The sequence below is a fragment of the Musa acuminata genome, chromosome BXJ3-8, assembly GCF_036884655.1.
Source record: "Musa acuminata AAA Group cultivar baxijiao chromosome BXJ3-8, Cavendish_Baxijiao_AAA, whole genome shotgun sequence".
Taxonomy (NCBI): domain Eukaryota; kingdom Viridiplantae; phylum Streptophyta; class Magnoliopsida; order Zingiberales; family Musaceae; genus Musa; species Musa acuminata.
In genome coordinates this window covers 45843720-45859836 of record NC_088356.1, presented here as the reverse complement: position 1 = coordinate 45859836, position 16117 = coordinate 45843720, and the positions used below count along the sequence as shown (strand labels likewise).

Sequence of the window (16117 nt, the reverse complement as noted above, 5' to 3'; positions counted from 1 at the left end):
CCATGCCTTCATTGAAGCGTGAAGATTGGGAAGTTTGACTTCCGCCTATGCTCAAGGCATGGAGGTCAAAAAACTTAATCTCGTCCGACTAATACACGTCCATACGAGAAGTAGGTCAATAACAAATCACCATCAGCAGCATTGGAGGAAGTGATCATGGGCGGATATGTTAGATAAACTCATATTAGATGATATGAGATGCATGATGAACTAGATGTGCAAGATGAATTAAACATGCCACTAGGCTTACAATTGATCGAAGAAGTATGATCTTGATGTGCCGGATGAACTAGACGCTACACTTCGGACCCCTTTGGTAAAAACCCCAAAACACGCCTCGTGAGGCTCAAATGATAAGGAGTACGTTGCCAACTAATCATTATCCGATATGCAACCGCCACATTGTGTCTAGGGTAAATGAAGAAGACGAAGGTCGCCCTCTACTCATCTACCCGTGTGAGCAAAGGTCCAAGATAGACAGTTGTGAGCTACCCCACCTTCTTGCCCATGTGAACAAGAGGTCAAAGAAAGGACGTTGAAGGTGGCTAGAGGCTATCTCATAGTAGAATATTTCATAGAATATTCTATCCCTTTACGACTAAGTATAAAAACTTATTTTTAACATGATGAAAAAGGAGGTTTTTTTTTTATCATTCGTATTTGTACTTGTACGCATCTAATTATTAACTTGGCATTGGAGGAATCGAGTCTGAATATCTCTTCCGACCTCGATCTTTGTGTAAATGACACCTTGAGAGTTTGATATTTTCACCTTGGAGGTACATCATATAACCCTACACGTATGAGTCTAAACCACGTATGACTAAAGTATCAAGGATTCATCAATCATATTGTTTCGCATAATGATTTAATACATAAATAAATGTCAGTTAAAACATAAAGCTCAATTTTATTTAGCTGAAAGATGATAATGCCAATAATTACATTGTCGAAAATTACCTGAAAGAAAAAAAAAAAAAGTTGACGTTGCAGAAACCACGAGCTAGACAATAATTTATTGGTGTGATTTATGGTTAAAATAGTGGCATGACTTATTACATGTCATTTTAATTTTTGTTATAAAAGCATGGCTGCATGTAAACCATACAAATGTAACGCGGGCACGGCAGTCATGTTAAATAGCATCGGCCGTCGTGTCGCGGGGCTGCGTCACGTGTCCTAAAAAATCCCTTCCCTTCGCGACTCCCTTGCGGATCCCGATCCCAGCTGCTTCCTTTTGTCTCGGCCACCGAGCGAGAGGGAGAAGAATGGCCTTGCCTTTAGCCACGATTACTCCTATTCTAAGTCTTCGACGACTCCAAGCTCCTCGAAGCAACTGTGTCGCAGCCGCTGCAACACGGCTGTCGGGCGCTCGCGAAGCTGCTCTCTTCGGTCTTAAGTTCGCTTGCTGCCGTGCGACCGCCGTATGGGATCGACGTCCGAAGCCGGCGCGAGCCCTAATGGTGGAGGAGGGAAGAACGGCGGCAACGGCGAGGATCGTTACGGTGGTTGGGGACGGAAGCGTTAGCCCGTTGAAGAACACTCCCTGGGAGCAGGTCATGCGTCATACTGTGAGTGATTCGATGCCCTTTCCGTGCTAAATCTTGTTTATCCGTGGATTTATTTATAATCATTCCATCGATTTACTCCGTTCAGCCGATTAAGACACAAACTCTATTTTGAAGATATTGGCATGTCTCTTCATTAAGAAAAATGATGGGATTATCAACCCTCCCTTCTACAACCGAAAAAGAAGAAACGAAAAAGTGGAGGTGGGTGTATGTCCCGACTGGCACAAATTAGCATTACCAATTGAGAAAAGTTGCCTGTTGTGCTGATATACCTCTTGCTAAGAGGATGATGCAGATTGTGGCCTAAGATAACAACGGGGAACATACAGTTACAGGTGGCGCACCACCATCTAAATACAAATTCAAAATCAAGATGTACTCTGGCTACGTTTCCTTCTGCAATTTCAGGCGGTACTTCATGTATTGGCTGTTAGATATGGTTGAGATGTGATATATGATAAGAACTCGTTATAATTGTTGAATGTCTACAATTAGTTCATCGGATACATGATTCTAATATGATGAGAAAACAAATTTCATTTTTTGTTTAATAATTGTTAGATGAGCGATTAAGATTGCACTGATGAGGTGGTTTACTAAATAATCAGTAGGGGATGGATCAAATAGAACGCATAAATTCATCTTCTGAGTGATTGAACCCTCCCAGGAGTAGTGAAGAGTAGTAATAGTTGAATAGAATGAACAGCCAAGGAAGGAAAGTCTTTTTTCTTTTCTTCTTTTTTTTTTTCTAGCCTAACAATCCCTTTTACATCAGGGAGAGGAAAGTAAATCTGGCTAAGATTCTATTTAATCTCCTTGATTGAACCTTTTCTGATACAGATTTTGGATTCACTACCAACCTGGCAAAAGCCTGACATGAACTTGTGACTTATGTCAACCTAGAATGGATTTATGTAATGAAAGCACAAACACAACTGAACTGATTGAATTCAATGTCGATGGGCAAAGCTTAGGGATTGGCTTTTTACCATGTTTTTAGAATATATAGTCACAAATTCTTGCTCGACAATTGTCTATCTTGAAGATGTTGAGAATGTTATCAATATAAGGAATGAGTTAATGTAGTCAGGTCTGATTAGGTGAGACCAAAGTCAGGGTTGAGTTAATAGTAGAATTATGTTTTAGTACTGTCATCAAGGTACTTAAATAGAAAATTTCATGGCAATGCTTTTTTGTTGGTAAAAAGGTCTACAAAATGTTGCATCAGAATCCATTTTTAATTTCAGATAGGAGTTCAATTGATGAGACTGTCAACTGTTGTTTGTGTCATACTGAGGCGTTTTAGTTGGGTGAAGAAATGCTGTAGTTCACCAAAAGATAAAAGGTGAATTTGAGCAAATAAGATTGTGTGCGAGTGTCATAAAATCTTATCCTCTCTCTTTTTTTCCTTTCTACCTATTATCTTGACTTTTGTTCCATGAGAATAAAACCAAAAGACTTTCTGTATTCTTTCCTCTATTGTTGACTATTTCAGTTGATTGTTAGAAAATAATGTCACCCAGTGATTTAAAAAGCATTAGACACCAAGGTTCAAAAACGCCCGACTAGGCGCTTGCCCGAACGAAGCAATGCGCTAAAATATAAAAATATATAATATAATTAATATAATTATTTAAATAAAAAAATATGCTATTAAATTAAGAAAATTAGGTACAAAATCATAATATCATATTAATAAAAAAAATCTTAAAAATCAAAACAATAAAATTTTACATCAAATCTATTGAGTTGCTTTATACACTTGCCATTTATTCTGAAACCTAACATTAATTTTAAATAAATAAAAGTTAATAATTTTAAAATCAAAATAATATATTATTAATCTAATAAATAAAAATATTATTATTAGTATATTGTTAGCAGTATACTGTTAATATACTATTAACAGTATAGTGAGAAGAGTGTAAGAAGACTGAGGTTGCTGAGGCAACGACAGCGGCAGCAGGCGACAGCGGTAGCTGGAGCGGGAGCGGCAAGCGGCGGCTGCAGTGGGAGCGGCGAGCGACAGCGGGAGCTGCGAGCGGCAGCGGGAGCGGCGAGCGACAACAGCAGCGACGAGCGACGATTGTGGCAGCGGCGAGAAGTCGGCGAGCAGCGATTGTGGCAGCGGCAAGTAGCGACAATAGCAGCGAGCAGTGACAGTGGTAGGGGCAGTAGAGAGCAGCGACAGCGGAAAAGAAATCTCAACGGCAAAATCGCGAGTGTTAGGGTTGGGTAAGTCGGGGAAATCGCGAGAGGGAGCCTATCGGTGATTTAGTTGGTTCGATTGAACCAACTAAAGCACCAGAGACCGAACCAGACGTAAAACACTGGTTCGGTCACCTGGTTTAACCCGGGCGCTCACCCGAAGCGCCTGGGCTCGGGCGAGCGCCTAGGCGGCACCTCATTGAAGCGAGGCGCTCGAGCCTCGCCTCACCTCGCCCGAGCGCCTAGGCGAGCGCCTGAGCGCCTATTGAAATCGCTGAATTGCCACCAATCTATGTATTATCTAATTCCATGTTATTGTCTTCCCAAGCAGCCCATTCAGACCTGATATATCTTTTTATACATTTTGATCCTTGAGCATTCTAGTTTACAAAAAAAAAAGTCAATTATTAAACCAGCAGATGTAATATAAAAACATCGATTAGTAAAACCTCTTCCTGAGTTAACCAGCAAAAAAAATCAATTGTTAATGAAGCATTTAGAAGTTCATGGATTGTTAGAAGCTTACATACATATTTTATGTATGTATTTTATAATTTTGACGACCTGAGTTAGCCAAAACAATCTCGTAATTTGAAGCAACTGAGCTAGTCCCTTGCCAGCAATAAAATCTATGTTCAACATATTTTATATCGTAGGCAGAGTTCAAAATTCAACCAAATAACACTAGCTAAATGGTGAATACCTTAACAAAGTTTGATCCATTTCAGTTATATATTTATCATGAAAAAAGAAAAGTTTGATGAGTTGTCTATCTTGCCACTTATTGTCATCAAATATGTACTCAAGATGAGTTGTCTATCTTGCACTTATTGCAAAAAATATTTTGATGCATATAGTTTTCAACGATTTCAACTGTAAAAGGCATGTATTGGTGTAGTATTATTGGAAATAACGAGGCATCCGACATAATAATTGCCTTTTTTACTTAGTGGAACTTAATATAAATTCTTAAAGCAACTAGGTGGCTTACTGATTGTCTTTTTTCTGTCGGGTCTTCTTGTAGTCAACTCGTCTAAAGTGGGTGGATGAAGGAATTGAAATGGTTGTATTTAGTGATAAGGCAACTCAGTTTAGTGATACTCGGCATGAAAATCTTGTGACGGAACTGCTATGTTCTGATATGTTGGTTCATGTCGCAATAAATGATCAGGAATCCATTGAATGGCTTCACAAAAATAGTGATAGTGTTCCAAATATTATATGCTTTGAATCATCACCAGATCTAAGAAACAAACTTGGAGGATCATTCATTCACAAAAGAGGAGAAGAAAACATGTTCAACAGACTGGTCAACATTGCAAAAAAAGGAAATAGAAGTGAATCAACAGAAGTGCTTAAGACTGTATCGGGTGCTTGGGAGAGGTATAATGCTGATGATATTAGGTTTTGTTTGCTTATTATCATCAATTCTTACATAAGACCTGTTTCTGTACTGAAAAATTTAAGGGCTAAAGGACTATCCACTCTTAATTGTATGATTAAAAATTGCGGATCTCAGATGCTAAACTGTTTATTTGATCCCAACTGTAGAAAAGCTCTTCAGTGTTTGAACTCCTGTTCTCCAACAGATCAGGTTTGTAACTACCGCTGCATTGCCTCTTATGAGAGCCCATACCTGGAGGCATTTTCTTTGTGTGTGTTGCAAAAGAACAATTGTCTTGAGTTAGATGCAGAGATCCCAAGCAAGCCAATTGTAACTCCATTGTATATGTTTAGAGGAGAGTTGTTGAGCCATGAAGTTGCGGAAGACCTTTTTATCGGTTGGTTGGATAATTTAGAATGGAGCTGGCGAGTCATAGCCGGCCAAAATCCTGCATATGACCAATTCCCTTGTCAGTATCAATTGTTTTACAGGGGAAAGGCTAAAGGGTCATTTTGGTATGAACCAGTGTTTCAGGTCCGAACTCAAGAAGAGACATTGGTATGGAGACGAAGAAAGTATCGGGTTAGAAGAGCAAGTGTTCCTGGAACATTTTATTTCAGCGTATTAGATAATGGGGTAGTTTCTAAAGAATTTTGGACAATAATAGATGTTTGTGACGATCTCAGCTGGGGTTTATTTCAGTATAACGGGGCAGCTCAGGTGGCTGGACTGTCGTATACTGGGGCTGTGCTTGTTAGTCCAGACGGAAATTTTAAACCTGAATTGGGAGGACAAAGGCTAGTATCTGCCTTGGAGAAATGCAGTATCATGGACTGGGAGCTATATAGAGTTGATAACTGTTCATGCAATAATCCACCATTAGGAATTCCTGAGGGTTCGCGTCTGCACTCAAAGATTGAACTGAGGAATCAGAGGTGGGTCTCTCAGCAGCTTGGATAACAAAGCATTTAAAGCAGTTATAGCGATATCAAAGGTTGAACGGAGGAATCAGAGATGGGTTTCTCAGCAGTTTGGACAAAAAGGGTTTTAAAGTAGTTCAAGAGATAACAATGGAGTTATTACCTCAAAGCGAGTTAACAGTTTCCTATATCATGAGTCATAAGGAGATCAGTGGTTTTTGGATCATAAACTTTTATCTTTGAAAGGATCAAGTGAAACTTTTCTGTGTTCCTTGAGATATTTGCAGTTATGATGCATTATGAGTCTTCTCTCAAAGGAAGTATATAGGAGGCTCTTCCTGAAACCCTGTCATTCATCATATTCTTTCAGGTACTTGTCCAAACTCTTACATTTTCATTTTTACTCTTCCTATATTAATACATTGAAGCATATAAGTAAACCATTGATGTAAGTTACGTGAAATGTCGAGTAACTGAACGTTGCTTTGTTAATTTTTTTGCATTCTGTTTCAGACTTGAAAAACTAGATCGAGTTTAAATCACGTTTATCTGGCGTTTTGGTAAAAATGGATGCATGACTAATTTGTCAAAAATCTAAATTTAAAGCAAAAGGCTCAATCGAATGTTGTTACTACGCCTGCTGGTGCAAATTGTAGAATGGCATCTGTGGTAATAGACATCCTTCATCTTTGGAGTTTAAGACTCCAAGAACAGCTTCATGTGAGCATGGAATCATATGCCAACCGCCATGCTAATGCTGATAACTGGCTTTATACGTAGATCATCATGCTTAGAATGCAGGCATCTTCTGAGGCACTGTAGCGTGTTACTCGTACTCCTTCCATGTATACAGAGGAGATTAGAGGGGCTATGCTGGGCGATTTAACCGGAACTCGAGGCTTCTATAACGAGGAAGCAGAACCAGAGATGGTGGTTTGTCAAAGAATCTCATCGAGCTTCGGGCTGCCTTTTTCTTTCTGCTTGCTATGTAGAGATTGACTACTTAACCATTATTAGTTCATCTACTACTCTTTCGGTGCGAAAAAGTGACTTTGTATCGCTACTTGATGCAATGAATTTCGTCGAAGTGTCATCTCACGTCACCACCGATTAGACATGTTTATGTGCAATCTCTATGTTTTCTTGGGATAGTATTGTGAACTTCTCTGAGCGACCGTCATGTTTCTTCAGAGTTCAGACAGCAGTGTCTTCAGAGTTCTTCTGTGCGAACGCGTTGGTGGCCATCGCCAGCCAATACTGTCGGTCGGCAACAGTACGATCTCGCGGCTTGTCATTATGATGACTGACTGAATATGAAACGACCCTTTTGGAATCCCAACACCAGTTGGGGCTTTCAACTCGGCCGTTGCATGTGAACCACAGAACACGCGTATAGCTCCGACTCCGCCCGTCCACCACCGACGGCGCTACTGGCTCATTAATCGCAACATCACTGTTTGACGCGGTCAAGCTTGCCACCTCTTGGACTTCCAAGCCTCACATTAAATGGACTGCAACAAACTCACCGGGCCTCTAAGACGCTTGACTCTCTCTCTCTCTCTCTCTCGTCAGACGCTGCAGTTTAAACGGGGAGGACCCCCCTCGTGCTCCAATCTCGATCCACACGTCACTTCCGGCTTCTTCTGTTGACAATTATCTCACACTCTTGTTCCGTTGTCAATGGCTTCACCTGCCAACTACGTCGATTCTGACTTGATTTACGTCTTCTCTTATCTCAGCCAACTATAAGCAGAAGAGTTGGGCTCGTTGCTCATCCATCACCTTGCAGCTAGTTGGGGTTTCTCTCATCTCCCGCCAAACCATGTTCATAATGAGTTCAGCGGGACTGCCGATTCTTCTTCTCGTGTACTTTACGTCATCGATGGTTGTCTTGCGCCCATGTCTGTGTGGAGAAGCGACGACGATTGCCGATGCTCAGAGGATCAGCGACGATGGTATGTAATCCAGTAGTGTACTTGCGAGTTGTTGAATTGTGAGGTTAGGAGCTAATAATGGATGTGTTTCTTTGGATGCATGTAGCGAAGGCTGTGGATCAAGGGGTAGCGTATGTGCTTATGGCTGTGGCTCTCCTTCTTACCTATCTCGTCCATTGACAACCGGTCGGAAAGTCCTCCTGCGATCGTATCTTGTTTTTAATGCTGTAACATTTCTTACTCGGTGGGGATTAAGGTTGGTTCTCCGTGAAAATACTTGGTGTAATTTACCGAATAAACTTCAGGCATGGAGCATCCTACGGACAGCGTTTTCTCGACACTCGATACGCATCAGTTCATATTTTAAACGAGGCTGCACTCGTTGATTGTTGCAGTCTCGTTTAGCATTCCTGTAAGAGGTGCAATCACAAAGATAAAAGCTTCCTAAGCTCTTCGTTAGCGGCCAGTTCATGGCATAAAGCATAACCAACCTCTTTGATAAAAGTATTATTATTATTATTATTATTTTCTCTACTTTAGTTTAGATAAACTGATAGATGAAGAGACGGACAGCAATGGCATGCCACACCCACCAAACAAAAGTAGCAGTCGAAGGCAGTGTATGGGCCGAAAACGAGAAATCCGCTCGAGGTGCGACACAGGCCCCCATGCGTCTAAAACCAGACCCTGTACAAACAAAAATACTTTGTCATGTCAACCATCAGAAGAAACCAATACAAACAAATGACCAACTTCGAGACTAATCATGCAAATACACATCTTGTCATGAAACTCTAGAATCTAAACGTTTGGGTAAAATGGGGTGTTAAATAGGGGATGCCAATGAGCTAGCTATTCAAACATAGTGGAAATACAAAGCTTCCTCCTCGGCCCCCAACCACATCAAGTGTCCATGTAACTTCAGTACAGAATTTGTTATTTAGAACAGCACGTGGAAGTGGGTGCGCAGAAGCAATCCAAAGCAGCCAATGGGTACTCGGGAATCACTCTCTTTCTCAGACAAAGGCCGTCAGGAAGAATGAAGCAGATACGAACCTACAGAACAAGAAAAGCAACAAATTTTGATACCTGATACAGCAAAAAAAATAATTAACAAAAAGCACATTACTGCACAACTTTTATCAACTAGCGGGTTAAATCAGTTCAAGACAACAACAATCCAAAGGAGTGCTAGTGGAGTTCTACAAGAGGCCCCTCTCCAGCCCCAGAAGCTTTAATTAAAAGCCCTCTAGCATTAATAGCAGTAGTCTTGAGGGAAAGCAAACTTTCAGCTCCCAGAGGCCACAGCGGGCATGATTAGGGAGCACATAATCTAATACCCAACTCATATTCTCAAGTAAAAGCCATCAACTTAATAACTTTTACATCAAGACACAACAGCCAGAGGCCACAAAATGCACGAAATTGCTAATAGTCATGTGAAACAATACTCGGAGATACTGTAGCATCAAAAGAATAGAACTCTCCTATGATTCCAAACCAATCCAAGTAGGCAATTCTAGGTTGTCTTCATCAATCAGTAGTTCTTTCGAGCTCCAAAGACTACAACAATAACAAGAAGCTGAAATATCTGAACTAACTCGGGACAACTCCATGGATTTTTTTACAAGCTAAGAGTGACCTGGTCCTATACAAAAATATTAAAGTCCATCCTCAAAACATTTGAAGGGATCTTATGCTGAGTATCAAGTACCTAATGCACCACTCTTTTTTCAGGCTAGGGACCTATAGTGAAAAGATTCAACGATATGTAGGCAAAGGCAAATTCTACAGTGTGACAATCTAAGATATGACCAAACAATAAGAATTTCTCAACTGCATATTAACACAACTAGCATGGACCACTTGATACACCCCCAAGGGGATATGTCCTCTGGCTTGAGAAAGTATAGGACTTTATTTATTTATTTTTTTAAAGTGCACGAGTTACTGCCCTTCTCCGCATAAACTTTTTCAGGGGATTCACCCACAACGTTACGGGCTTGTATCTTATCCCAAATACTTGAACAAGTACATAAGCATGTCTAAAATCAATTAATTTAACAGATGTCAAGTTCAAGTTGGGAGTCCAATGCGGCACAAGCACTTCCACAGGTGAGTTCTTTCGGTATTGACTATTGAGTCAGGGACTTGTACTCATTTCTAAGGCAGAAATCTTGTACTTTCCTCTGAAGACTTCTATACTTTGAAAGCTAGCCTACATCCTTTCATTATAAAAGTCCCAGATCCAAAGCAACCCAATTTCATTGAAAGCTAACCTACATCCTTTCATTATAAAATCCCAGATCCAAAACAACCCAATTTCATAATACACAAACATCTTCCAGATATGATAAGTCTACCGACAACATCCTAAAAAGCTTTATGACAATGATATAAATTTAAAAGATGTTTCGAGAAGTGTCAATCATAATGCTGCTACTAACAATACTAAAATTAACTCAATTAAAGATATTACCTAGATGATAGCCTAGTATATTTTTAATAAAGCCTAACTGACATACTAACAAGTGAAAAAATAACAACCATGACATCAATTAAACTTTAATATATCATCTCTCAAAATAACAAATTTCTTCAGCATGTCAGAGTCCTCATTCCATTTTACTATCCCAGTCAGTAACGTAACTCCCCACTTCACTAAAACCTAAAGAGCCATCTGTAAACATAAGCCACAAACAGTAGCCAACACTAATGGAATCTAATGTGCCATGCACATTTTAAGATTTCCAATGAACTACTTCATTTTTTTCATTTTGATAAAATAAGAGTGACAACTATAAAATATTGACAAAAAATATATAATTATGTAGAGACAATCAATAATGGAAAACAAAGTCAACAAGGTCACCATTAACCTACCCGCTAAGGTTATCAGCAGAATCACCATCATCACTGTCTTCCTCCTTATCTTCCCTATCCTCTTCATCATCTCCCCTACCCTCCTCTGTCAATTTTGCAATCTCCTCTTGTGCCTTCTCCAAAATCTGCCTTTTCTGCACCTCCAAATCCCTTTGGAACTCCTTCCTCATCCTTTCCAGCTCTGCCATCTGCTGCCTCTGATGAATCTCCATCTTCTCATAGATGTCTCCAAACTTCTGAATTGACTCAGCAAGCATCCTAAAAGAAGAATCCGAGCACCTCAAGACATTCATCCTCTTTGGTGGGAGCCCATCAGAGTCGACATCCTCATCATCACAGTCACCGTCATATCTGGTGTTCCCTAGACCGTCTCTCTTCTCATGATTGCCACTACAACGATTCTGATAGACGCTGGAACTAGAAAAGAGATGTGGCTGCTGCCGTCCTGGCAGCGGTGACGGGGATGACATCAAAGCGTCCATCTTCTTAAAATAAACCCATTTGCTTCCAAAATTCCCATCCTCCGCCGTGCTCAGCTTCTCCTTCTTGTACTTCTCAAACCGATTCCCACGATAAGCGTTGGTTCGATTAGCCTTAGAGGCCAGCGAGACTTTCTTGGCGATATCGCTGCCCTCATCCGCTCGGAGGCTCCTCCGACCGTTCTGAGCGAAGCGATCGCCCCACGGATCCAGGAGGTCGAAGGTCGAGGTCCGGGCAGCAGGCTTGGAGGATGGAGCGGAGGCCTCGGGGTTTACACGCGGGGCGAATTCGAACCCCAGGGCGAGTTCATCGATCCTCTTCCGCTTGCCACGGCTCTCGGATGAGGAGTCGTCATCGTAGTCGTCGTCCATGGGCTGATGCATGTCGTTATGCTCCTCCTCGTTGTCCTCCTCTTCTTCTCCTTCTTCGTCCTCGTCATCGTCGGGGTAGCGACGACCAAACGGGGATCGAGGCGGGAGGTCGCGGAAGGGGGCCTTGGACCGACGATGGGGAGGGAACCGGGCATCGTCCATCGGCAGTGGGGGAGGGGGAGGAGGAGTGGGAGGAGGGGAAACCCTAGGCTAGGCGTTCGATCCGGGCATTTTAGGAGGCGACGCCGAACGAATGACACGATCGATCGCCCAAACGAGACTCGCGGGCCGGGTCGGGTTTACGACCCGCAAGACTATCACGCGAGTCCAACGTCACATCCAATTCAGTAGCCCGATTCGTTCTCTTGTCGCGAATCACCCAACACTGCTGCACCAAATAGTGTAAGAAAAATTAGCCCTCACTCCACAGAGGGTCGAAGATCTGTTATTGCGAGGGTTAGTGTAAACCGTGGGTACTTTGAATCAACGGAATCCTATAGTTCCACCGCATCGTTACGGCACAGCGATCAGCAATCTGCTATTGGTTTTGCGTATGTTACGGAGTCTATCACGTGCATTGGCTTTATTGATGACGATAATAGTTTGGCTTACTCGAATTCGTGAAATCTGCAGTGTAACGAAGAAAATGTAAACAAAAGTAAAAGGGAAAACAAAGGAATCTTCACTTGACGACGTTGGAGCAATAATGCAAAGGCATAGGGTGCTTCCTGACGAAGTTTGTTGAAATTAATAATGATGATGTTGAAATCTAATTATAATAAAAAAATTTTAGGAGACGATCAAGAGACTCTCCTAATTATCATCGTATATCCTACCTCTCAAGAACGAAACATCAATTATTAATATTATAGATTTATTCTTAATCTTCTTTAATTCCTAACTCATCGCTCTTAGTGATCTTATAAAGGATAAGAAAAAAAGAAAAGATGACTTTGATTCTCTTATAGATCGATATTATTACAACTTATGTACTTTAAATAAAATTTTTCTCTAAATGGTATCGAAAGGTATATATCATAAATTTGATATATCGTTAATTGATTTTAATTTTTGACACATATAATAATATCATAATAATTATTTTTATGCTAATAATTGGTATTAGAGTCATGTTTTTTAAATCAAATATCTTAGATCTGTTTATTAACACCTTTCGCTTGCGAGATATGTTATTCAATTTAAATTTACGATGCCCAAACAATCCATATATATTATTGATCTACTTTTCTATCTAGTTTGACTTGTCACCTTTTTGCAAGCAATGTCAGGTTTCTCGTGTCTGATCGATTGACCATCATTGATTGCTTGTTGTTGATGATCATATTGTTAAGAGCGATGGCCTCCTTGTAAACCTAGTTGCAAGTAGCAACTATGTATAGGTGCTACTATATGTAGTGAAATCTCCATGGGGTGCAATAGTCAAAGGCAGTCACATACAAGTTGCTTATGTGTGATAGCCTTGCAATAGTTGGCTTGCCTTGGTTGTAGGCGACTACATTAGTGTTACTACTTACGACGAATGTGACTGCTATAGTAATATCGCTACAATGGCATTTGTTGGCCTAATCGACACCAATTGGACATCGAAGGCTAGAATATCAGTGATTGTATGATGGACAAGAATAGTCATAACCGAGTAGATGCGTGAGCAAAGTCATGCATCACGATGACTGTGAGAGTCGTGATGCAAGTGCATAGTTGTACAGTGTAACGAGTTTTAGTGGTGCATGGCAACATAGGTGTTTCGCTTGTGAGGAACCCATGTATAGTGAGAACAATCACGTATGGCACGATGAGAGGGGACAACAAAGGAAGTTAATTTCATGATTTATATTTATGTTAATTGGAGAACCAATTTTTTGAAAAAGTATAAAGTAATTGCTTATTAGAAGCTGAATTTGTAGTATGATCTGAGGTCACAAATAAAGCTTTATAGTTATAAAATTTTATCTCAAAACTTAGTGTGATCAACTCAATTATCAAGCCATTGAAGATTTTTTATGATAACACCAGAGAAGTTTTTTTCTCTAAGGTTAATAAGAACTCTATTGGTTTTAAGTACATCTAGATAAAATACTTGATAGTTAGAGAAAAAGTGCACAAACAATAAGTGTCAATTAAGAACCTAAGCACCATCATGATGATTACTAATCAATTTACTAAGGTTTTACGGTCTAAAGAATATATTCTTATTTATAATTAGGCTTGTGAGTAAGTTATAAAAGATATGGTGATGCATTCTTAGGTACATGTTATTATTGATATTTTTAAAAATTAAAATTATTTATTTTTAATTTTATATTTATATTTATATTTATATTTATGTATATTATAATTGAATGTGATAATATGATTACTTTGATAAGATAAACATAATATCTTGATATTATGCATGGGTCATTATGGATTATATTAAGAAAAACTAATAGTATTATAGTACATAAAAGAGAGTATGATATGATAATATATGATTGCTATACCTAACATTTGTAGTTGGATTTACTATAGTACCTATTAAGCTTACTGGTTTATTTTAAGATTTATAACAATGTATAAAATATTTTTTTAATTTTTTTTATCTAATTAGGTAAAATTATTTTTAAATATATTTTTAATTATTTATTTATTTTGATTTTAAGTTTCTTTTATATCTTATTAATTAATGGATCAATTGAAATAATATTAAATTATATGACCATATCTAACAACATGAGATTATAGATTAATTAATTTTTTTTGAATGATATAGAAAGATGGATTTGATCTATTATTATTATTATTATTATTATTATTATTATTATTATTGTTGTTGTTGTTGTTGTTGTTGTTGTTGTTGTTATTGGATCTTAATTTTTGATAATTTTTAATATAATAATAATAACATAATTACGAGCATGGAAAAAACGAGCGAGCGGCGATGATAAAACATCGTCATATCAATCATCATATCAGACAGGAGACTACTGTGGCTCGATCATATGTGCGGTTCGCCTGCATCATCTCGCCCAAATGGTACCGTTCTTGAATTTACTTTTTCAGTGCTCGCTTCATCTTTTCGTTTCTCTGTTTTGACGGCACCGACACCACCGAAGCGGACGCGATCTACTCGTGCCGACGGCGACAAACACGAAAGCCCCGCCGGCCCGCGCGGGGTCTTTCGTTTGTACCGCTGCGCAACTCCTCCGACTGGTTGGGCATCCACCCATCCTACTATGTCCATTTTATTATTGCCCACTTTTCCAACCCTCTCCGACTCCTCTTACCTCAGTAAATATCTTCTAATCATCGCTCTGTGCCAGAACACATACAGTACGCCGATAATGACAGTGGCTAATCCTTTCTGTGATATTATAAAGTGCGAACCGGTAGTTAAAATGGTATGGTGGGACCGGATCGATCTCCCCTGACACTTTTTTATGGCGAGTCTTGCTGTTTATGGATGTAATATTAGTACAACGTGGACTATTGATCGCAGGCCACAGTCCCCGCTGCATGACGGGGCACGTAAACCCAAGTTGACGACGGACCACCCAAGCTGGTGTCGGCATGAGTGTGACGGAACAACGAGGAGTTCATTTAGTTTGAGGGTCGGATCAAATTGCATGGAGCAGTGTACAAATGCACTTAGCGATATGTTCCAGTCTAATCCATTATAAAAAGAAATGTGAGCTCCAGGAGCAGCTAGTCCAATCAATCCTGCAGTACTCGGTGATGGGTACAGGAGCAACAAGATCACCGTCGGAAATATCGTCTTTTGGGAGGAGAATACCCAATTGTTTTTTAAGTTTGGATATTGTACGTTACAGCTCGTTTCGAATAAGAATCAAAATTAAATTATTTAAATGATTTATCGATTCTAAACCGTATCAGAAAGGGATCAAAGCAGTCCGATAGAGGAGCAAATGACTAGTTTGCCCCTCCCAATAACTATATTTAGGGATATTTTGATTATTTTATAATTAAACAAATCTAAAAAATATAAAATGATAGGTTTGCCCCTTCTACTGATCAAATACCAACTAGTTTTGAAGGCATTTTAGGAAGAAAAAAAATCCTATAAATAAATACCTCTCAATCTCCTCAATTTTTCTCTCGAATCTTTTATTAAGCACTTATTGAAGCTTAAACATTCTTAAGCTCTTGATCTCTTGTTGATTTGATAACAAGTGGAAGCCACTAGTCATGGAGCAAGTCTTAAACATGGGAGGATAAATCCCGAATGAAACTAGATCAAGCATAACCTCTAAATCGGTTAAAATTCAAGTATGCATCAATAATCAGTTAAAAACGATGAAATAAAATTAAAAAAAATCACCCGTGAAGATAATAACATTTTATTCAACAT

The 16117-nt window shown here is 39.5% G+C and overlaps 2 protein-coding genes and 1 long non-coding RNA gene across 8 annotated transcripts; 2 read left to right on the top strand and 1 right to left on the bottom strand.

The window, feature by feature from the left end:
• The first annotated feature begins 1159 nt into the window (after positions 1 to 1159).
• Positions 1160 to 7186, top strand: LOC135646227 (violaxanthin de-epoxidase, chloroplastic-like). 6 transcript variants are annotated; one of them, XR_010499010.1, is made up of 3 exons: positions 1160 to 1571; positions 4804 to 6453; positions 6937 to 7186. XR_010499010.1 is itself a non-coding variant. In XM_065165555.1 (2 exons), the coding sequence occupies exons 1-2, from the start codon at positions 1269 to 1271 to the stop codon at positions 6121 to 6123; spliced, it is 1623 nt and encodes a 540-aa protein (XP_065021627.1). In that variant the 5' UTR covers positions 1160 to 1268; the 3' UTR covers positions 6124 to 7186. The 6 variants fall into 6 exon arrangements, 1 of the variants encoding a protein (XP_065021627.1); XR_010499012.1 differs by having other exon boundaries at positions 6885 to 7186; XR_010499011.1 differs by having other exon boundaries at positions 6878 to 7186.
• A 529-nt stretch (positions 7187 to 7715) lies between these two features.
• LOC135646262 (uncharacterized) lies at positions 7716 to 8337 on the top strand. Its single transcript, XR_010499028.1, has 2 exons — positions 7716 to 8038; positions 8124 to 8337. It is a non-coding gene; the product is annotated as an uncharacterized LOC135646262 (long non-coding RNA).
• Positions 8338 to 8752: 415 nt separating this feature from the next.
• LOC135646261 (uncharacterized) lies at positions 8753 to 12037 on the bottom strand. The gene is made up of 2 exons (XM_065165616.1): positions 10901 to 12037; positions 8753 to 9073 (listed from the first exon to the last, which is right to left on the bottom strand). The coding sequence occupies exons 1-2, from the start codon at positions 11911 to 11913 to the stop codon at positions 9034 to 9036; spliced, it is 1053 nt and encodes a 350-aa protein (XP_065021688.1). The 5' UTR covers positions 11914 to 12037; the 3' UTR covers positions 8753 to 9033.
• Positions 12038 to 16117: the final 4080 nt, after the last annotated feature.